Consider the following 22,129-nt stretch of genomic DNA (forward strand, 5'->3'; position numbering starts at 1 on the left):
GAGGACAGGACCAACCTGTACCATATGCTGACTAGCAATATCAAGGGCCTAACATAGGAAGTAAATAACAGCCACTGAGAACAGTCCCTACATTTCCGCCCCTTACTGGCCTGCCTCAGCTGAAGGTACACCCGTTCCCAAAATCAGGGCCAGTGTCCTTTAATTGCTTCCACTTCTTCCTTTTGCTCAGTTACAAGGTTTTAGCTTTCATGCTCTACATCTGCTTCTTGAGTCTGACTCAAAGGCACTTGATTTGTCCAGGCTGACCAACCCAAATCCTCTGAGAGAAAAGCATGCATAAAACCCCCCACTATAAGTAACTGCTGATCATGAGAGCCCCATGCAAGTACCTCCTGTGAGCACTGACTGCAATTCCCGATCTCCTTTAAAAAAGAGAGAGAGAGAGAGAGAGAGAGAAAGTCTCACTGCTGTATAATCTATGGAAGCTGGAAAAACAGCAGACATTTCCAAAATGCAAACATTCCCACACAAAGGCTAACATACACTGGACAGAAAGAATCCTGACTCCCCTGAGCCAAATCCCCACTATAGTTAAGAGAACCCCTTTAGCCCTCCTCCCAGTTGTTTCGTTTGGTTGTTAAAACTTCCTGTGGAATGCATCCTGAGAAGGCAAAGACACCACATTAGCCTGGTTAGCGCATTACCTGACAGGGTCCTCATCATGCGGACAGCTTTTGCCCTTGCCAGTTCCAAAGCACCAAGCCATTGCTGCCTCTCCACTTCTGATCCAGCCTTCAGGTGATATGTCCTGCCCCCATAGGAGAGCAAAATATTACAGGAATCCTCACCGTCAAAATGAGCTGTGGACAAGTTGATTGTTGCACGACAGCTGTAAGCCATCTCCCCCTGATTTCTGCATGATGACAAGAAAGGAAACTGGGTAAATCTCCCATAATCCACATTTATACTCCTGGGGGAAAATGAATAATTAAACTAAAATAAATGAGGGCTGACATTACCAAAGTCTATGCTACGCCATCTTTAACTATAGACAAAAGTCCTTTCTGTGTGTGTGTGTGTGTGTGTGTGTGTCTCTGTGTCTCTGTCTCTTTCTCACCACCATTCTCTCTCCCATCTCTCCCCTCTTACCATTATTCCCAGTGTTACTAGCTCATCACCTTATTACTTGATAAGAGCCTCCTAATACATTTCCCCTGCTCCAGGCTCTTTCCTCTATAATCTACCAGATTAATATCCGTAAAGCACAGGTACAGTGCAGGTTAGCCATCTACTCAACAACCTAATAGTATTCTCTAAGCCCTAGCTAGAATATGTGTGGCGAACATATATGGGGTCACATAACTGAATGGGGGGGGTGTCACAAAAATTTGGCAACAGTAAAAGGTTATGTGGGGCAGCTAGGTGGTGCAGTGGATAAAGCACCAGCCTTGGATTCGGGAATACCTGAGTTCAAATCCGGCCTCAGACACTTGACACTTACTAGTTGTGTGACCCTGGGCAAGTCACTTAACCCCCATTGCCCCGCCCCCCCAAAAAAAGGTTATGTATACTATTTTGTATACCTATATACCTGAGGTCACATAAAAATTTCTCTGGTGAAAAGTGGCCACAGGAGGAAAACGTTAAAGAAGCCCTGCTCTAGGCCACATCTTTCTATCTTGTCCACAACATAAAAACCTTTATCAAAAGTCTGGCTATAATCAAAGTAAACTATATCTCCAGTCAAGAAAGAAATGGGTTATTAGGACACAACCTGTTCTTGACACAGTGAGGCAGCTTCCTTTTCTCAGTCTTCACTAACCATCCTTTCCACACTTCTTTCTAGAATTCGGAAGCAAGTAAAATCAAGCTCACTGGCCTGGTAGAGTCTTAAGGCTCTAATCTCTCTCCAGGATTCTTTCAAAGATCACTAGGTTTTACGCAGCAATAATCTCTACCACTTGTTGTTTTTCAGCACCCTGAGTATAGTTTATCTAGGACTGAACTAGTACCTGTAATTTGGTGTTGACTGCCAGTCAGAATTAGCCTGCTGGCATTCAAGGGTTTCCATCATCTAGTCCAAGCCACCTCTCACACACTCTACGCTCCAGCTGAATGGCCATTCCCTAAACACATCACTCGGTTTTCTTCCTCTGTGCCCTATTTTGTTTTCATTACCTCCTCATCCCACCATCTCTGATTGCCAAGAGCCACCACATCCTTCAAGGTCCAGTTCAAGCTCTGCCTCCTTTAACAAGCCTTCTCAGATGGCCCCAGGGGCTAGTGAACTCTGCAGTCTGGAATGTTCCTATGTAGTTATATTCTCATCTAAATGAAAACTAAATATGTTCCATTCTTCCCTGTCTAACTGTAAATGCCTTGAAGGTAGGGTGCATTTAAAGTTCTCTAAAATTGGGGAGGGGGAGTTTAGAGGAGTCTTTCTGACTTTAAGCCCCATACTCTGTTCACTGTATCACATAGCTGCCCTACCCCACCCTATCCCACCTCAAAAACTCCTCTTCCTGAGTTCAAATCTGGCTCCAAACACTCACTAGCTAGGTGACTCTGGGCACTTAACCCTGTTTGCCTCACTTTCCTCATTTGTAAAATGAACTGGAGAAATAAATGGTAAACCATTCTGGTATTTTTGCCAAGAAAACCCAAAAAGGGTCATGAAGAGCCAGGCATTCCACGCTAGCCCAGATTTACTGAAACAAGGTAGTGTTTGATATGCTAGTGAACATCGAAGTTACTGGATAGAGGATAGAGGGCTGGGCCTGGTGTCTGGAAGAAATGAATTCAAATTCAGCCTCTCATACTTATTGACTGTATGATTCTGGGCTACTCATTTAACTTTAATCTGCCTCAGTTTCCTCAACTACAAAGTGGGGATGACAAAAGCACCCATATCTCAGGGTTATGAGGATCAAATATTTGTCAAATTCTTACTTAGCACAGTGTCTGGCATTTAGTAGGCACTTAATAAATGCTTGTTCTCTTCCTCCCCATGTTGAGTCATTGCCTTCCTAATGCTGTATTTAAAGTTCATTTTTTGAACCCAAGTATTAGCTTTACTTTGAATCCTATTAAATTTCATCTTAGAAGCAATATAGCACCATGGATCCAGAGCTGGCCTCCATTCAGGGTCTGTCTCTGGCTATGTGACTCTGAGCTTCTCAGTGCTCCAGACAATTCTTACAGACTATAAACTGTACCACAGTTATTGATAAGTACCTGTAAAAGGAATTCTCTTTGGTTTTTTTTTATTATTTTATTTTTAATTTATGGAATAAAATAGTCATTTCCATAATAGTATAATTTTTTTTAAAGATACCTGAAACTGCAAATCTATTGTGTTCAACTTTATTTTATTTTTTTAAATGTAATAAACATTTTTATTTATAGTTTGGGGTTCCAATTTTTATCCCTCCTTCCCTAGCTCTCCTCCCCAAGGTGACAAGCAATCAGCTATGGGCTATACATGTATGATTATGTAAAACATTGCCATATTTATCATTTTGTCCAAGGTAACTTGATTAAAAGAAAAAATGAAAGAGTGAAAAATAGCATGCTTCGGTCTGTGTTCCATTAATATCAGTTCTTTCTTTGGAAGTAGGGAGCATTTTCCATCAATAGCCCTTTGGGATTGTCTTGGATCATTGTATTGTTGAGAATAATTGAGTTATTCATAGTTCTTCATCAAACAATATTGCTGTCTCTGTGCACGATGTTCTCTTGGTTATGCTCTCTTCACTCTACATCAGTTCATACAAGTCCTTCCAGGCCTTTATGAAGTCATCCTGCTTGTCATTTCTTATAGAACAATAATATTCCATCACTTTCATATACCACAGCTTGTTTAGCCATTCCCCAATGGACGGGCGTTACTTTGATCTCCAATTCTGAGCCACCACCAAAAGAGTGGCTATGAATATTTTTGCACAAATAGATCTTTTTCTCTTTTGGGGGATGTCCAAAGGAATTTTCTTATTGAGAAATCCCAACTTTGATGAAAGCACAGGTCCAGGTCAAAATTTTCATTTGATTTGATTTGTCTAAATGTTCTATCCAGTCAACATCTTTATAAACCTTGACTCTGCCAGCAATCCAAGATGGGAGACAGGCACAACCTGTAGCCTCATCGCTGTGAACGATAACTATATCACATGGTACAGTCCCTGGGGCCATTTCTGTAAAGACTTCTTTCCAGGCTGATCCTGAACTATGAATGAAGGGCTACGGGTCTTGCTATTGCTCTATCCAGCTCCTGTCTCTACACCCATGCACTGGCTGAGCACTATGCCTAGAATTCACTTACACCTCTTAACATTCATTTTTTTATTTCCAAATTCACTCACATGACACATGCTACATGAAGCCACCCCAGCTGGTAAGACAGAACCTGCCCTGAACACATGAGAGGGGTGGAAGTGTTTACTCAGCCCCCAAAAAGGAAGGGAATAATTCCCAAACCTCTCATGAAGTGACACAAGGGATAGAGTGATAGACCTGCAGTCGGGAAGAAGCAGGTTTAAAGCCTGTGCTCACACCATAAATTGTCATAATATCATGTCCAGAAATGGGAAAGGCTGAGTGATAGAAGAATGTTCCTGAAGTCAGAATAGTTATAAAATTCTAACATCACACGAGCAGCAAGATGGAAAACTAGACATGTTCTCTGATCCCTGTGTCCTCTCAAACTCTCCAATAAAGAAATTATGCAGGGGGCAGCTAGGTGGCGCAGTGGATAGAGCACCGGCCCTGGAGTCAGGAGTACCTGAATTCAAATGTGGCCTCAGACACTTAACACACACTTACTAGCTGTGTGACCCTGGGCAAGTCACTTAACCCCAATTGCCTCAATAAAAAAAAAAAAAAAAGAAATTGTGCACCAAAGATAAAGCAACTTCAGCTGCCTCCAAGGTCTAGGATGCCTCAAAGTCAAAAGAAGGTTAAAAAAACAAACCCCAAGAAATGATGCCTCAGAGACTCTGGGCTCACTAAGCATCCTTCTCTCACCTCCCATACTACTGGCAATGAGGCAGACCCAAGGATGGGACATAGACTAACAACAAAATCCATTGCCACATTCTAGCCTCCTTCCTCCTTCTAGCACCATGGAGAGCCTGCCTTTAAGCTACAAAATCTGCCTAGGTTGCAAGAGAGAGGCAGCCACAGCCTCTCAGGAACAAAAGCCTGCAGGGGACTACAACCCTACAACACCAGTGCTGCACAGCTCTCAGCTGCAGGTTTCAGGGCAGACAACACTGCAGGACCAGCACACGAAAGATGGCCATGTAACAAAAGTTCTGCAAAGCTCCCAATTGGCAGTGACAAGTCTAAGAACTGAGGAAGCAGGACAGGACATGAGGACAAGACACTATCTATGTGTTCAGGGGATGGAGGGGTGAAGGGAGGGAAGTTAGAGCTATCCAGCACTCCACTACATAAGGGAATGGGCTCAGCATCCAGCTGGGGACAGTTCTAACTTCTCAAAAGTCACCTGAGGCAAAAGACCTAGGCTGGTAAACTGTGATTACCCAGTATGGGAGGAGGTTGAGATAGCTTGAGATCCAGCTCCAAGGAAACCACAAATAGAGGGAGAAGTCAGAAAGTGAAAGATGAGGAGAATATGGGACCACAACATACCGTTCCTAAGTGGTCTGAGAGCAGAATTTATGGACTACATAACAAAAATAATGGGCAGAATAGAAAAACTTGAATCTTCGATGGAAAACCCTACCAAAAAAAAAGTGGGAACAACAGACTGTGAATGCAAATACACAAAAATGAAGGACATTCTAGAAGAAAAATTTAAAAAAATTTTTAAATGTGTTCACTATGCAAGCAAAACATACTAATCTTGAAGACAGGAAGTGTTGGGATAACCTAAGGATCATAGGTCTCACGGAAGAACATGACAAGACAAAAAAAAACCTTTAACATCATCATTAAAGAAGGAAATAATAGGGGCAGCTAGATGGCGCAGTGGATAGAGCACTGGCCCTGGAGTCAGGAGTACCTGAGTTCAAATCCGGCCTCAGACACTTAATACTTACTAGCTGTGTGACCCTAGGCAAGTCACTTAACCCCAATTGCCTCACTAAAAAAAAAAAAAAAACAAACAAACAAAAAAAAAAACCCTCCCCCAAAAAAAGAAGGAAATAATAGAAGAAAACTGTCCAGAACTTCTAAACAAAAATACCAAATGAAAGAATTTACAGATAACCTATGGGGGTGGGGTTGGGGGAATCTAATGCTACAAACTCCAAGACACATAATGGCTAAATTAAACAATTTGATTCAGAAACAAGTTCTGCAAGCCATCAAGAGAAAACCTTCAAATACAAAGGAAAGGGCATTAGAATAACTCAATATTATTCTATATACCCTAGAAAATATAGGAGGAAATAAAATAATGTATTCCAAAGAGCAATGGAGCTAACAATAGCCTGAGATGACCTATTCTGGAAATCTGAATTTAACCATAAATGAAAAAAGATGGAGGTTCAAAAACAAAGAGGCATATGAAACATTTTTAGAAAGAAAATCATAACTGAAGAGATTATTTATCCTCAAACACTCAAAACAACAGAAATGCTGATCGGTTGGTTGTTTGGCTGGCTATTGTCCTTCATTCTTTTTGTTTGTTTGTTTGTTTGTTTGTTTGTTTGTTTTGTGTGTGGGGTGTTTTGGGGTTTGGGGGTTTTTTTTTGGTGAGGCAATTGGGGTTAACTGACTTGCCCAGGGTCACACAGCTAGTAAGTGTTAAGTGTCTAAGGCCAAATCTGAACTCAGGTCCTCCTGACTCCAGGGCCGGTGCTCTATCCACTGCGCCACCTAGCTGCCCCTATTGTCCTTCATTCTTAAAGAGAACCAAAATGGCATCACTATGCCTAACTGTGGCTGATCAGAAGGCTCTCCCACAGGTCAGGTACAAATAGCCCATATGAACATTTCGAGTGGAGATGCCGCTAAATTTGAACATCTCACATTTCTTTTGAGCTACTACAATTCTGCTTCACTCGTAGCGCATAGTGCCTTCCCTGATGAGAGCACACCATGCTGGGCAGTCCTGTGCCATTGTCTCCCATGTCTTACAATCAATTCCAAAGTTTTTCAGAAAGACCTTGAGGGTGTCCTTGTATCACTTCTTCTGACCTCTATGTGAGTATCTGCCTTGTGTGAGTTCTCTGTAAAACAGTTTTTTAGACAATTATACTTTTGGCATTTGAATGATGTGGCGAGCCCATCAAAGTTGCACCTTCTACAGTAGAGTTTGAATGCTCGGCAATTCAGCCCAATTACCCTGCCAGGTAATCTTCAGGCACTTCTGAAGACAATTCAAATGGAAGCGATTCAGTTTCCTGGCACAGTGCTGGTATCCTGTCCAGGTTTCACAAGCATACAGTAATGAGGTCAGCACGGCAGCTCTGTAGACCTTCAGTATGATAGGCAGTCTAATACCTTTTCTCTCCCACACTTTCCTCCAGAGCCTCCCAAATGCTGAGTTAGCTCTGGCAATGTGGGCATCAACCTCATCATCTATGCGGACATCCCTGGAAAGTCACTGCCAAAGTATGTGAACGTATCCTCAGCACTCGTTATTTCTCCATTTATGATTCCAAATATGGATGGTGTATAGCCTGTGGAGAACTCGTGTTTTCTTGGTACAGCGGGCAAGGATGGTAACAGCCACAGGACAAGAGAGAGACCAGTAAGAGACTTTTTTCTAAATACACACAAGTAGACAGGGATGAAGACAGTAGTAATTTGGTAGAGGTAACAGTGAAGAAGCAGACGAGGGTGTGATAGAACCTAAAGAAAGCCTGCCTAAAGGCGAATCAACATTTTGTTTTGGGTTTTTTTGTGTGTGTGATACTTAATTACAAGGGAGGGCACATGAAAAAAGGAGAGAGGAGTAGGGAGACAGAGAGGAGTGTGTGATATGCCACGGTCAAATCAACAGCTAGCAATGAAGGGAAAGTGACCTCTGTGGTCTCAGAAAGAAAAGAGCCTGGGGGGCAGCTAGGTGGCACAGTGGATAAAGCACTGACCCTGGATTTAGGAGGACCTGAGTTCAAATCCAACCTCAGACACTTGACACTTACTAGCTGTGATCCTGAGCAAGTCACTTAACATTCATTGCCTTGCCAAAAAAAAAAGAAAGAAAGAAAGAAAGAAAAGAAAAGAAAAGAAAAGAGCCTGTACAGAGAGGGGTGAGGAGGAGGAAGGGAAAGATTGAAAAGGGTTAGGAAAGGAAGGAGACCTTGCTTTGGTGGTGAGAGGGGGTTCCATTGATGAATGTTCCCATGAGTAAAGAAAGATGGTCTATGAAGGTACAAGAGAGTGTAACGATTGGAATGAAACCACCTGCTGGAGACTTGCTGTAGAAAAGCTCTGCCATGAGGTGAAGGCCTCTGAGGGCAAACCATGTGGTCAAGGTCCTTAGCAGCAGAAAGTGACATTTGTTCGTGGGTACTGTCTATCAAGGCTACCAGCCGATCAACTTGAGGAGCCTCCCATTTCTTGGAGGAGGACACGAAGTAGGAAGCAGATGCTGGTGGAGTGATTCTGTCTCTTTTGGTTCCTGACCTTGCCATGGTGGGTCGGATGATAGGGTCTCTTAGAAATAGATTTTTACCTTTCTCTCTGTTCCTAATGCTCTTTAATAAATAAACATTTAAATACTCTTGCTAAAGCTTATAATTTATTGGCAACCACTTCTTAGATATTTTAGACAGTATAGCTAAAATTTTAGCCCTTACAAGAGCTTACACTAGGTGCAACCTGAGGGATCTGGTGCTTGGAATGTCTACTCATTCTGTATGGAGGGAGGGCAGGGAGAGAAGATTTGGAAACCAGAGAATGGCCCCGGGCAACTGGCACTGGGAGAGGGGAAGAGCATGGACACAAGGAGGAGATTTTGAGGCCAGTGTGGAAAAAGAGTAACCAGGGGAGGGTAGAGATCTGTGGCGGGCTGCATCATCAGGGACATGGTGAGGGAGAGGTAGTATCCTCTCTTGATACTTGCAATAACTGACATTGTTCTGGGAGTAAGGCACAATGAAAAATGGAATTCATGGGGCAAGCCCAACAAAGTTATGACACAAAGTGACTGGGGGAAGACTTAGAAGGGACACTTTGCAAGCTTTGATTCCCTTTGAATATCAAGGGAAATGAAAAGAAGTAGGGACAGATAAAGGGAGAATAACATTTCCAGACTTCAAACTATATTACAAAGCAACAATCATCAAAACCATCTGGTTTTGTTAAAGAACAGAGACAGTAATTGAACAGGAGCTCAATGGGATTACTCTCTGAGAGAAGGAGGGATTCTAGGGATATCTATCATGATATAAGAAAAAGAAAATATCAATAAAAATTTTTAATCACTCCTGGTGCTACAACCAACATGATTGGTACAACTTTAGCTAATGATTTTATAATAAAAGTCAACAGGAAAATCAGTTATGTTTTATAGCCAACTCTGTAGGAATAAAATTGTTCTGTAATTATAAGGATACCTAGACCTACTTAAATGATCTTTATTTTTGTCTGTGGAAAGCACTCATTCCCTTCAATGGCACAGATCATAACTCCTCATAACTTAGGTGGTCCTTCTGACTTCCTGTCAGTGAAATTACTATCACCCTGCAGTTGGTCCAATGGCAATGAAAAGCTTCAAAAATCACAAGGCTGGTCCTTGGAAAGTCAAGACACAGTCCAATCTGAGCCTATAGTTAAATGCTTTCCTGCTTGGATAGACCCAACAGACCCCTATGCTTTTCTAGCCTAACCTTCAGGGTCACTTCAATATCTCCATAAGACATCTATATTAGTACGGCAAAGATGCCATGATAACCCTATTGTACAGGAAAACAATCTGAAACAAAGCCTACATTAATCGTTGTGTTTACAAATAATTTATACTAAGAAAATGTCTCTTTACTGCCTCCTGAGAGATAAATACTATTAGTAGGAAATGCACTTAATAAAATTTCCCCCTTTGCCTCTTTAAGTCTCAACAACTAGACAAAATAGGTCCATAAATGTGTGCCATATCCTCTCTCCCCACTTCCTGTGTGTTTGGTATAAATAGAGCTTCATTTCCTCCAGCTGCACATCGCAGCAGGGGTTAGGATTTTTGGTGATTGTAAGATGAAGCAGGGCTTCTTAAACTTTTCCCATTCAGAACCCTTTTCACTCAAGGGCTTTTTATATGAGCCCAGGTACATAAGTATATAAAATAGGTAAATATAACCTTTAACTGTTCCTAGATTTTTTCCAACCCCCACATTCAGTTACATGACCCCCAGTTTAAGAAGCTAAGGGATAAAGTACTGCCCTTGACAGGAGTCGGGCAGAGGCCAGCCACTGCACCCCAGAGGACTCCAGAGGCCACTTCCCAGTTTCTACAGTCTCTAGGGCCTTCTCTACAGTAGACCCTGTACCTTTGCTTGACTTGCTCCTAAGACCTGGCCCCTTCCTGATGATACAGCTTCTCTCAACACTCTTCCCAGCATGGGTTGCGCTTCTACTCATATCCCCAAATACCTGGTGGTCTGGGGAAGGAGGGACAGGTTTGAAATACTCTACCTCAGCTTCACAGAGTCATACCTTTGATCTTGTTATTACCCACAAGTGCCCCACTTCCATGTTCATAAACCCTGAATTCCTTTAATCATAATCTTTTCTCATTCTGCCTCACCCTATGCTTTAGGACACCTAACCCTATTCTTTAACCTCACCAGGAACTCCATTCCCTTCACCCCTCAACTCTTCTCAGGTGATCACCCCTACTTGGGCTATGTTTTTCATCCCTTACCAAACCAACTCAACTCTATTCCACTCTCAAATTCCCTAACATTTTATCTTATTCCTGATCTCTCACTGCAAAATCCCAACGCTGATGCTAAGTGTCCACTACAAATTTTCTATTATCCAATCTCAGATGTACCCTCACTGCAGCCTCTGGGCTCTACAGTAGCTATTCCAGAATTTCTCATCTCTCTACAACACTCCCATGTTACACCATCTTCCCAGCTTCTCTACTGAGCACTTAATACTTCAACAACAACAAAAAACAAACGGATAATCCATGGAATTTCCCTTTCTTCCATATTACATCAAAGAATTTGAGAGATGGAAAGGATCTCAATGGCCATTAAGTCCAACCTGGACATGAAAGGAATAGCCCCATCCCTTCCCCGCAAAGGCTGTAATCCAGCTTGTGGAATGAGGAAAATCGCATCACTCAAAATAACCAATATCACTAAGAAATCTTCTCTATTGTCTCCTTTACATCAGTCTCACATGAAGAGGTTGCCTTATTCTAGGCGAGGCCAACACCTCTAAAAAAACCACGCTTGATCTTTTTTCTCCCGTCATTTCCATAAGATTGCTCCCACTACCATGCTTGCTCACTTCCTCTTTATTGGCTCCTTCTCTGTTGCCTCATCCTTTTCAAAAAACCTTGCCATTCAGGCTATCATCCTTTCTCCTCCCCATTTCTGCCCGACTCCTGGCTTTAGAAAGCGTCTTTTAGATGCCTCTGCCTGCCTGCTAAACTTTCTGCAATCTAGCTTGGCTTCTGACATCATAAACTTAAACTGTTTTCTAATGGTCAATGGTCTCGTCACTGGGAAATCGAAGGGCCTTTCCTTTAAACCTCTGCAGCCTCCGACACAACTGAGCACCTCTTGCTTCTGAACATTCTCATCGATCTAGGTTTCCAAGAGATTGTTCTTTCCCAGCTCTCCTCCTTCCTGTGTGGCCGCCACTCCTCAGTCTTTCTCCTGGCTCTCATTTGACAGGAAGGGACTATCCGTCCTGGGCTTACTACTTCTGGCTCCTTTTCTTTCTTTCTTCTTCTTTTTTTTTAATGCTTTTTTTTTTCTTTGTGGCTTTGCTTATAGAAGTTTTGGAGGCATTATTGTCCTCTGGGTTTGTGTCCTTTCACCATAAGAACTTTCTGTGATGTGATTCTTTTTTTTGGAAGGGGGGGGGGGAGTAAGGGTTAAGTGACTTGCCCAGGGTCACACAGCTAGCAAGTGTTAAGTGTCTGAGGCTGGATTTGAACTCAGGTCCTCCTGAATCCAGAGCCAGTGCTTTATCCACTTTGACACCTAGCTGCCCCGTCCTGCCCCCTTTTCTATTTATTCTCCCTCTATATGATCTCCTTTGGGGATCTCATCAGCTCCGCTGGTTTCAATGTTCATCTCTATGCAAAATAACTCACACATCTGCACCTCCAGCCCCAGTCTCACTTCTGAAGTGCAGTCTTACACCACCAATTGTTTTTTGTACATCTCAAATGGGATAACCCACTGGCATCTCAAACATACTAATTTCCAAAGCAGAACTAATTCTCTTACCCTCTCACTGACCGCACATACCCAATTCTTGCCAAACCTTAGAGGTTCTACCTCCACAACAGCTCTCCTACATGTCTCAATCTTTCTTTATACAGCTACTATTCTAATTCAGGTCGCCATCACCTCTCATCTGGGCTACTGGAATAACTTCCTAATGTCAATTTATCTCCTTGACTCAAATCTCCCCCAAAATCCATCCTACACTCAAATGCAAAAGGGATTTTCCTAAAACATAGATCTAATCATGTCATTCCCCTACTCAATCTCAGTGATTCACCATTTCCTTCAGTATCAGCTATAAAATCCTTTTGGGTATTTAAAGTACCATTTCGAAAAGACCCCTTCCTATTCTTCCAGTTGTCTTAGATATTCCCCCAGGACATACTCTACAGATCCTTCACACTGACCTACTTGCTGCTCCTTACACAAAAAGCTCCCTCTCCCAGCTCTGTCCCTTTGTGCTGGCCATCCCTTCCAACCATCTTCCCTTTAAGAATTAAATGTCTGCAATTCCTGCCTGCCCACCCCACCCTTCAGCTCCTGATGCCCTCTCCTCTAGGGTTATTTTGTATGTAATTAGTATGTATCTCATGTATGCCTATTCATGCCACTCTCATCCCTTCCATTAAAATGTAGGATCCTTGAAAGCAAAGACTTTTTAGCTTTCTTATCTCTAGTTTAGCATAGGTCCTGGCGCATTATAGGTGATCCAAAAAGACTTCCTCATTCAAATCAATAAAAAAGTTGAATAAATGAATGAAATCAATAACAAATAAAATTTTAGGTCTGGAAAGTCAATGTATTTTCTGCCCAAAATATTAGGAAATAAAGTAAAACAAGATCAAAGAAAAAGTTAAATGGAAAAAGAGTTACATTTTTCTCTTAAAGAGAACTACAAAATGGAAGTTGGAGGGATAATTTAAGAATCATTAAATTATCAGAAAAATCCAATTTTTCATGAATTCATCAAGAAAAAATTTCAGACCCAAGAATATCAATGGACAAACTACAGATAAACAGAATTTGCCAGATGGGCTCATAAAGAAACATGAAGTCTATTTAATATAACATTATCAAATTCCAGAGTCTTGTCAAAAAGGAGAGAATGTTACAAATCACTTTCAATCATCAAGAATTTATTATGTGTTTGCTATATGTCAGGCACCAATGACTAAGTTTTAAGTATACAAAGAAGGAGCAAAATCAGTCCCAGTCCTCAAGGAGCTTACATTGGAATAGAGAAGACAACATAAATTGCCATGTAAAAGATATATATGGAGTAGCTGAAAGGCAGAAGTAGTTTCAGGGAACCAGGAAAGCTTCCTCCTGGAAGTATTGCTTGATTTGAGATTTGAAGCAAACAAGAGTTGTTTCTAAGAAGCAGAAGTGAGGAAGAAGAGAATTACAGGCATTGAAGACAGAGGAAAGGCACAAAGCTGAGATGGAGTGTAACGTGCATGGAACAGCAAGAGGGCCAGGGTCACTAGTTCCTTATTTTCTGAGAAGAGCTAAGGTATAAGACTGGAAAAGAAGGAAGGGGTAGATTGTAAAGAGCTTTAAATGACAGAGGAATTTCTATTTGATCCTAGAGGAACTTTATTGAGCAGGGAGGGAGTAACATAGTCAGACCTACCTTTTAGGAAAATCATTTTGGCAGCTGAATATAGGGGCAGAGCCAAATTGGTGGAGTAGAGAAAACACTACAACCTCCCAACATTCTCCTACAAACAACTTTAAAATAACAGCTAAAACATTTTTTTTTAAAATAACAGCTCGAATCAAATTCTGGATGGTCAGAGCCAATAAAAGGTCAAGGTGAGACATTTTTCCAACCCCACCCAACTTAGGAGGTTTAAAGGAGAGGTCTGTGACACTGGGACAAGGTCTGTCCCAGAGCGGATATATGGCAGTATAGTCAAATGTGGGCCTTAGAGGCATCAGTGACAGCAGCAGAAACAGCTTTGGGAGCTCTCAGCCTAGAGATAGTAAAAGGATCCGGCAGCTTATCAGAAAGAGATCACTGGGGACCCCAGTGCTAGTGCTGGGTCCAGGACAAGATGCTGCTGGGTAGCTCTCCCGCCTATATCTACTTCCAGGTCCCAGTTTCAGGGCAGAGAGGAACATTTTCCGTCACAAGGTAATAGGGCCTTGAGAAGTATCACTTGTGATCCCAAGGGATCAGGGGCCCTTCCTGGGTAAAGACAAGGAAGCAAACCAGGGGGCAGCTAGGTGGCACAGTGGATAAACCACTGCCCCTGGATGCAGGAGGACCTGAGTTCAAATCCACCCTCAGACATTTGACACTTAACTAGCTGTGTGACCTTGGGCAAGCCATTTAACCCTAATTGCCTCACACACACAAAAAGAAAGCAGACCAGAAGAGCAGTGACATCTGTCCCCAGGTCACACCACTTTGGAAGCACCAAAAACTTCCAATGCTCAGAATTAGTTTTGGAAACAGTAGTAGAGAAAAATTCCAAAGCTTGGGGCAATAACCCTCCTCCAATCGCAGATCAGAGCCCAACTTTACCATAAAGTTCAAATTCAAGAAACAGTCTGGGAAATGAGCAAACAAACAAACAAAAAGAACCTAACAATAAAAAGCTATTATAGTAACAGGGAATATCAAGACACAAACCCAGAAGCAAGGATGCACATTATCACCTCTATTACTTAATATTGTACTAGAAATGTTAGCTATAGCAATAAGAGAAGAAAAAGAAATTAAAAGAATTAGAATAGGTAATGAGGAAACAAAACTATCACTCTTTGGAGATATGATGTTATACTTAGAAAATCAACTAAAAAGCTACTTGAAATTATTAACAACTTTAGCAAAGTTGCAGGATACAAAATAAACCCACATAAATCATCAGCATTTCTATATATTACCAACAAAGTCTGGGAGTCTACCTGCCAAGACAAACACAGTGTAATGACTGGAGTGACACCACCTGCTGGAGAGTTACTGTAGGAAAGCTCTGTCATGAGAAGGCATCTGAGGGCAAGCCATGTGGTCAAGTTCCTTGGCGTCAGGAAGTGACGTTTGCTCATGGGTACTCTCTATCAAAGCTACCAGCCAATCAACTTGAGGAGCCTCCCATTTCTTGGAGGAGAACACAAAGTAGGAAGCAGATGCTGGCGGAGGGCTGACTTCCTCTTTGGGTTCAAGACATTGGCTTGGTAGCAGAACTTCAGGTGGGAGGTTAGGAAGGCTAGGATTTCCATGCTCTAAGAAATCTGTTCTCAATCTCTCTCTCTCTCTCTCTTTACTATCTTATATCTTTTAATAAACCCTTAAAAGCCTAAACTCATGGTGAATTTATCAGTGATTTTAGCCAGTTTCCCCCCAAAACTGGGGGGGGACAGATCAGAACCCACATTTAGATTTTTAAACAACACAACAGGAACTATGTGGCCAGAACTACAAAACACTTCACACAAATAAAGAGGGATCTAAATAATTGGAAAAATATTAATTGTTCATAGGTAGGCTGAGCAAATATAATAAAAATGACAATCCTACCTAAGTGTATTTATTTAGTGTTATATACCAATCAAACTATCAAAAAATATTTTATAGCTCTAGAAAAAAAGTAACAACAAAGTTCATCTGGAAAAACAAACGTTCAAGGGTATCATGGGAATCGATGGAAAAATACAAAAGAAGGTGGTCTAGCAGTACCAGATCTCAAACTGTATTAAAGTGTATTATAAAAAACAATCTGGTACTGGCTAAGAAATAGAGAGGTGGATTAGTGGAACAGAATAGGTACAAATTACACTATAGTAAATAACTATAGTAATCTAGTATATGATAAATCCAAGGATCCAAGCTTTTGGAACAAAAACTCATTATTTGACAAAAACTGCTGGCAACACTGGAAAACAGTATGGCAGAAACTAGATATAGGCCAACACCTTATGTTGTATACTAAAATAAAGTCAAAATGGGTACATGATTTACACATAGAGGATGATATCATAAGCAAATTAAGAGGGTATGGAATTGTTTATCTGTCAGGTTTATGGACAGAGAAAGAATTTAGGACCAAAAAAGATATAGAGAGTAAAAAAAATGTAAAATAGATAATTTTGATTATACAAAATTAAAAGAGTTTTGCACAAACAAAACTAATGTAACCAAGTTTACAAGGGAAACAGAAAACTGGGAAAGAATTTTTGAAAGAAATATCTCATTTCTCAGATATATAGAGGACTGAGTCAAATTTATAAAAATGCAAGTCATTCCCCAATTGACAAATGGTCAAAGGATATAAATAGGCAGTTTTCAGCAAAGAAATCAAAGCTATCTATAATCATATGAAAAAATGCTCTAGATCACTATTGATCAGAGAAATGCAAATTAAAACAACTCTGAGGTATCACCTCACACCTATCAGAGTGGCAAATATTACAAAATCTGAAAATATTGGATGTTGCAGGGAACATGGTGTGAAGGGCTAAAATTCTAGCTAGTCTGTCTAAAATATCCAATGAGTGGTCGCCAATAAATTATAAGCTTTAACAAGAGTTAGATTTTTAAGCGTTTATTAAAGAGAATAAGAATTTGGTAAAGAGAGAGAGAAAGGCCTAGATTCCTATCTATTAAAGGGAGAGCACATTTCTAGCTCCGCTCTCCACCAGAGTCCAGAGGAAAGAGCCCCAGAGCGAGCGCCAGTCTCTTCCTTCCTCCTCCCACTAGCCCGTGTCACTTCCTGACGCCAAAGAAAAGACTCCTGGTCTTGCCCTCAAAGACCTTCGCTTCATGGGTGGAACTCTTCTACAGTAAGTCTCCAGCAGGTGGCGTCATTCCAATCGTTACAGTTCCCCTCTTTGTTTCCTCAAGAAATGGTACTTGATGGTACTTTCCTTGATGAAACAGTCAAAAAATAACAGAATATAATAACCTATGCTAACTAATAATATGTTAATATCAATATAGAAAAGGAAGAGAGGAAAGTTTTGTCCAGAGGGGTGATTTTTTGTCCTCATGAACCGACGCTTTGACATTGGTCTTGCAAAGGGAGGGCCTCTGCAGAGAATACATGTTACAGATGGTGTATATTATAACAGAAAGAGAAAAGAGAAAAAACAACAACAAAACAAAACTGTTCATTTAAAGTCTCTGAAAGTCTTTTCTCAGATGTCTTCTAGGTGTAGTTGTGGAATGGAAGTCCTTTCAGGGGTTGAGGTGTAGATGCTGGTAATCAGCCAGGAAAATTTCCTACAAAATTGAGCTTAACACAACTTTAAAATAGCTTTGTCAATAATCAAATCAAACAATGAAAGTTCTCAAAAACATGTCTAAGGGTTGTTACACATGAAACATATAATAAAACAAAAATTGAAACATTCGTTAAAATTATAATATTACTATAGTCCCCCCTTATGGAGGGTAATTGAGAAGACAATTGCTGCGATATAGAGGAGGGGAGGGACCAGCGCAATTTGAATCAGACTTGATTTTGAACTCAGGCCCTACCCCCACTCCTAGGGGATAAAAAGCTTCTAGAGGTTGGGTCTTTGCCTCTAGGTATGCAAAATTAGAGAATCTCCCAGCATTAGAATTTGAAAAAAATACAGGAGTGCCAGGGTTCTCTGAAAAAGCATGGCTGGGAGAGGGGGGGATATTTATATTCCCTTGTGTAAGTACCTTGCTGGCTCCTCCAACAAAAATAAAAAGAAAAATAGAAAATCCACAGAAACAAAGCATTAACAGGATCTTATCTCCCATTTGTCTGGTTAAACAGACTAAACTCAAAAATAGGGTAATTAAGGAGTTTAAAAGGTCCATTTGAAAAAATTTAAAGGGAAAACACCAGGCAATTCAGCAGTACTTCGGATTTAAAGGGTATGGGTAGGGGAAATTTCTTACCCAACCTAAAGATCAGAAGTGAGGTTCAGCTTTCCTCTTCGTGGTCAGCCATCTGTTAAGGGCTAAAATTCTAGCTAAACTGTCTAAAATATCTAATGAGTGGTCGCCAATAAATTATAAGCTTTAGCAAGAGTTAGACTTTTAAGCATTTATTAAGGAGAATAAGAATTTGGTAAAGAGAGAGAAAGGCCTAGATTCCTATCTATTAAAGGGACAGCACATTTCTAGCTCCCTTCTCCACCAGAGTCCAGAGGAAAGAGCGTGAGACTGAGCGCTAGTCTCTTCCTTCCTCCTCCCACTAGCCCGCGTCACTTCCTGACGCCAAAGAAAAGACTCCTGGTCTTGCCCTCAAAGACCTTCGCTTCATGGGTGGAACTCTTCTACAGTAAGTCTCCAGCAGGTGTCGTCATTCCAATCGTTACAATGGGAAAGCTGGGACACTAATCCACTGTTAGTATAGCTGAGAAAAGATCCGACCATTCTAGAGAACAATTTGGAACTATGCCCAAAGGGCTATAAAATTGTGCATACCCTTTGATCCAGCAATACCACTGAGTTCGGTGGCAAAACATAGGTCAGGATGACTGGTAATGGTCCATGATGCTGTGGGAGACCTTGGCCTTTTTACACTAAGGTCTTTCCCAGGTCTGAATTTGTCTGAGATAATACCCATTCAGTGAATAAAGTCGAGGCAAGAACTGAGGCAAAAGGTGGCCTAGTTTGCCCTCACAAAAGAATCAGTTTGGGAGGGGAAAGCCCTCAGAGTTTCTGGCCAGAACAGAAACAATGGCTATGTACCTCAATGGCTAGCTCAGTCTTTTGCTCCTTACCAACTCCTATCCTCATACAAGGGAGTTTCAATATAAACACCCCAAACTCACAGTTCTTCAACTGAGTCATTTCACATGACTTGTCACCCTACTTCAGCCCCCACAGAAAGGGATCATACCCTTGATCTTGCCATCACCCCAAAATGCTCTACTTCCATGTTAATGACTCTGAAATTCTCTTATTTTATAATAATCTATTGTAATTCCACCTTTCCCTTTGCCTGTTCTTTATCCTCACTGTGAGCTGTAGTCCCTCAAACATTCAGTTCTGTCAGGCCATCAGCCCCGCACTAGCCACACTTTCCTCCTTGATCCATCTTGACCCCTTAATGAATCAGTTCAACTCCACCCTTGTCCCTCGTCTCCTTATCCTGCTATCAATTTTGCCCTGCCAAGCCTCAGGCTTTCACCACTCCCACACTCACTGCTCTCTTCCTACTCAACTGTTGCATTACAAAGCTAGAGAAAATCACAAAAGCATACTAACTAGGTCTACTACAAATTTATGTTATATAACTTCAATTATGACTTCACTGCTACATTCCTTTTATGATTTCCTAATTAACCCATTATCCCACTCACCACAGCGACTATTCCAAATTTTTCCATCCTTCAAACCTCCCATAGCTCCTGCTCTTCTCACCCTCTCAATTGAAAACTGTGGCCTTTTGTCAAGAGCTCCCACTCTCCCCTGTTCCACATCTCCCATAATTCGAATGTCTTCTGTGTGGCTACAACCTGAAAGCACCAGCACTGCATGGCTATGAACTGCCACTGTCTTGGAAAGTAGGCTCTCAACTGTTGGCACAGGGCCAGAGAAGTAAGGAACTGAGGAAGTGAGACAGGTCACCAGGGCAAGGCCCATAATGTGGGAAGTTGTCCAGCACTCTACCATGCCTGAGAGAAAGAGCATAGCACCCAGACAGGGACATTTCTGACCACTCAAAAGTCACTTGGGTCACATGCCTGGGCTGGTAAATTATGAAATGCCCACTGTGGGAAGAGGTTGAGACACTTTGAGATTTACCTTCCAAAAGAAAATCACAACCAGAGGGGAGGGGGTCAGAAAGTGAGTGATAGGGCAGCTAGGTGGTGCAGTGGATAGAGCACCAGCCCTGGATTCAGGAGAACCTGAGTTCAAATCCAGCCTCAGACACTTAACACTTACTAGCTGTGTGACTCTGGGCAAGTCACTTAACCCCAACTGCCTCACCCAAAAAAAAAAAAAAAAAAAGAAAGAGAGTGAGTGATAGGGAAAATAAAAGAAAAAAAAGTCTAAAATTACCAAAGATTTTGGGGAAGAAGAAAACTCAAAGACCTTGAACATAAACAGGTATATCAAGAGGAAAAACAGTAACAGAAGGAAATAAGGCCTCCAGACCTAGAAAATGAGTTCAGGAATCCATGAATAAATATTGCAAAATAAAGGAAAATGATCCAATTCATGGTGAGACAAAGGATGCTGTGGAATTTGAGGTGAACACAGAACTACAACACAATGTTTCTCACTAATTCAAAAGGTACAGATCAAACTGAAGACTAAATGATTGTGTGTTTAAGAATGACTGGGTTGGGGCAGCTAGATGGCGCAGTGGATAGAGCACTGGCCCTGGATTCAGGAGGACCTGAGCTCAAATCCCTTCAAATTCGGCCTCAGACACTTAACAATTACTAGCTGTGTGACCCTAGGCAAGTCACAACCCAAATTGCCCCTCCCCCCCACACACAGAATGACTGGGTTAAAGACTAAATTATAAAAAATTATAAAATTATATTTTAAAAACATAATAATACAACACACCAAAATGTGTGGGATAAGCAAAAGTATTTCTTAGTATCTTCCTAAATGCCTACCTCAAAAGAAGAGACAGACATTCCTCAACTGATAAATGGTCAAAGGATATGAACAGGCAGTTTTCATGCAAAGAAATCAAAGCTATCTATAGTCATATGAAAAAATGCCTTAAATCACTATTGATCAGAGAAATGCACATTAAAACAATTCTGAGGTACCACCTCACACCTATCAAATCGGCTAATATGACAAAAAATGAAAATGATAAATGTTGCAGAAGATGTAGGAAAACTGGAACATTAATCTATTGTTGGTGGCGTTGTGAACTGATCCAACTATTCTGGAGAGCAATATGGAACTATGCCCAAAGGGTTATAAAACTGTGCATACCCTTTGATCAAGTAATACTATTACTAGGTCTGTATTCCAAAGAGATAATAAACAAGGGAAAAGGACCCACATGTACAAAAATATTTATAGCTGCTCTTTTTGTGCTGACAAAGAAATTGATATTATGGATTTGCCCATCAATTGGGGAATGGCTAAACAAGTTGTGGTATATGAATGTGATGGAATACTATTGTGCTTTAAGAAACAATGAGCAATGGATTCAGAAAGACCTGAGTTCAAATCCGGCCTCAGACACTAAACACTTACTAGCTATGTGACTCTAGGCAAGTCACTTAACCCCCACTGCCTCGGAAGGAAGGAAGAAAGAAAGAAAGAAATGATGAGCAGGCAGATTTCAGAAAAACCTGGAAAGACTTACGTGAAGTGATGTTGAGTGAAGTGAACAGAACCAGACGAACATTGTACACAATAATAGCAACACTGGGCAATGATCAACTCTGAATGGCTTAGCCCTTCTCAGCAATACAATGATCTAAGACAATTCCAAAAGACTTAAGAAGGAAAATGTTCTTCACACCCAGAGAAAGAATGAGTCTGAATGCAGATGGAGGTATACTATTTTCTTTTTTTTGTTGTTTTCTTTTTTCTTTCCCATGGTTTTTGTCTTTTGTTCTGACTTTTCTTTTGCAACATGATAATGTGGAAATAGGTTTAACATTATTGTACTGTATAACCTACATCAGATGGCTTGCTGTCTTGAAGAGGGGGGGAAGGAGGGAAGGAGAAAGGGAGAAAAATTTGGAACTCCAAATCTTAAAACAAATGTCGAAAATTATCTTTACATGTAATTGGGGGGTACTATTAAGTGAAAAAAGAGACAAGAAAAATAAACTTTCTAGTTCACGTTTATAGTTTAAAATATTATTTTAAATCAGTA

The 22,129-nt window shown here is 41.1% G+C and overlaps 1 protein-coding gene across 2 annotated transcripts in view; it reads right to left on the reverse strand.

The window, feature by feature from the left end:
* OSBP2 (oxysterol binding protein 2) overlaps positions 1–22,129 on the reverse strand; it is a 292,924-nt gene that overhangs the window by 207,046 nt on the left and 63,749 nt on the right. The window contains exons 2-3 of one of the 2 annotated variants that reach the window (XM_043967585.1): positions 666–874; positions 351–383 (exon numbers count right to left, since the gene is read on the reverse strand). In XM_043967585.1, the coding sequence (XP_043823520.1) occupies positions 351–383; positions 666–874 (242 nt within the window). The remainder of the gene's footprint in view (positions 1–350; positions 384–665; positions 875–22,129) is intronic. The other variant, XM_043967582.1, reaches the window with a different exon arrangement.

The sequence above is a fragment of the Dromiciops gliroides genome, chromosome 1, assembly GCF_019393635.1.
Source record: "Dromiciops gliroides isolate mDroGli1 chromosome 1, mDroGli1.pri, whole genome shotgun sequence".
Taxonomy (NCBI): Eukaryota; Metazoa; Chordata; class Mammalia; order Microbiotheria; family Microbiotheriidae; genus Dromiciops; species Dromiciops gliroides.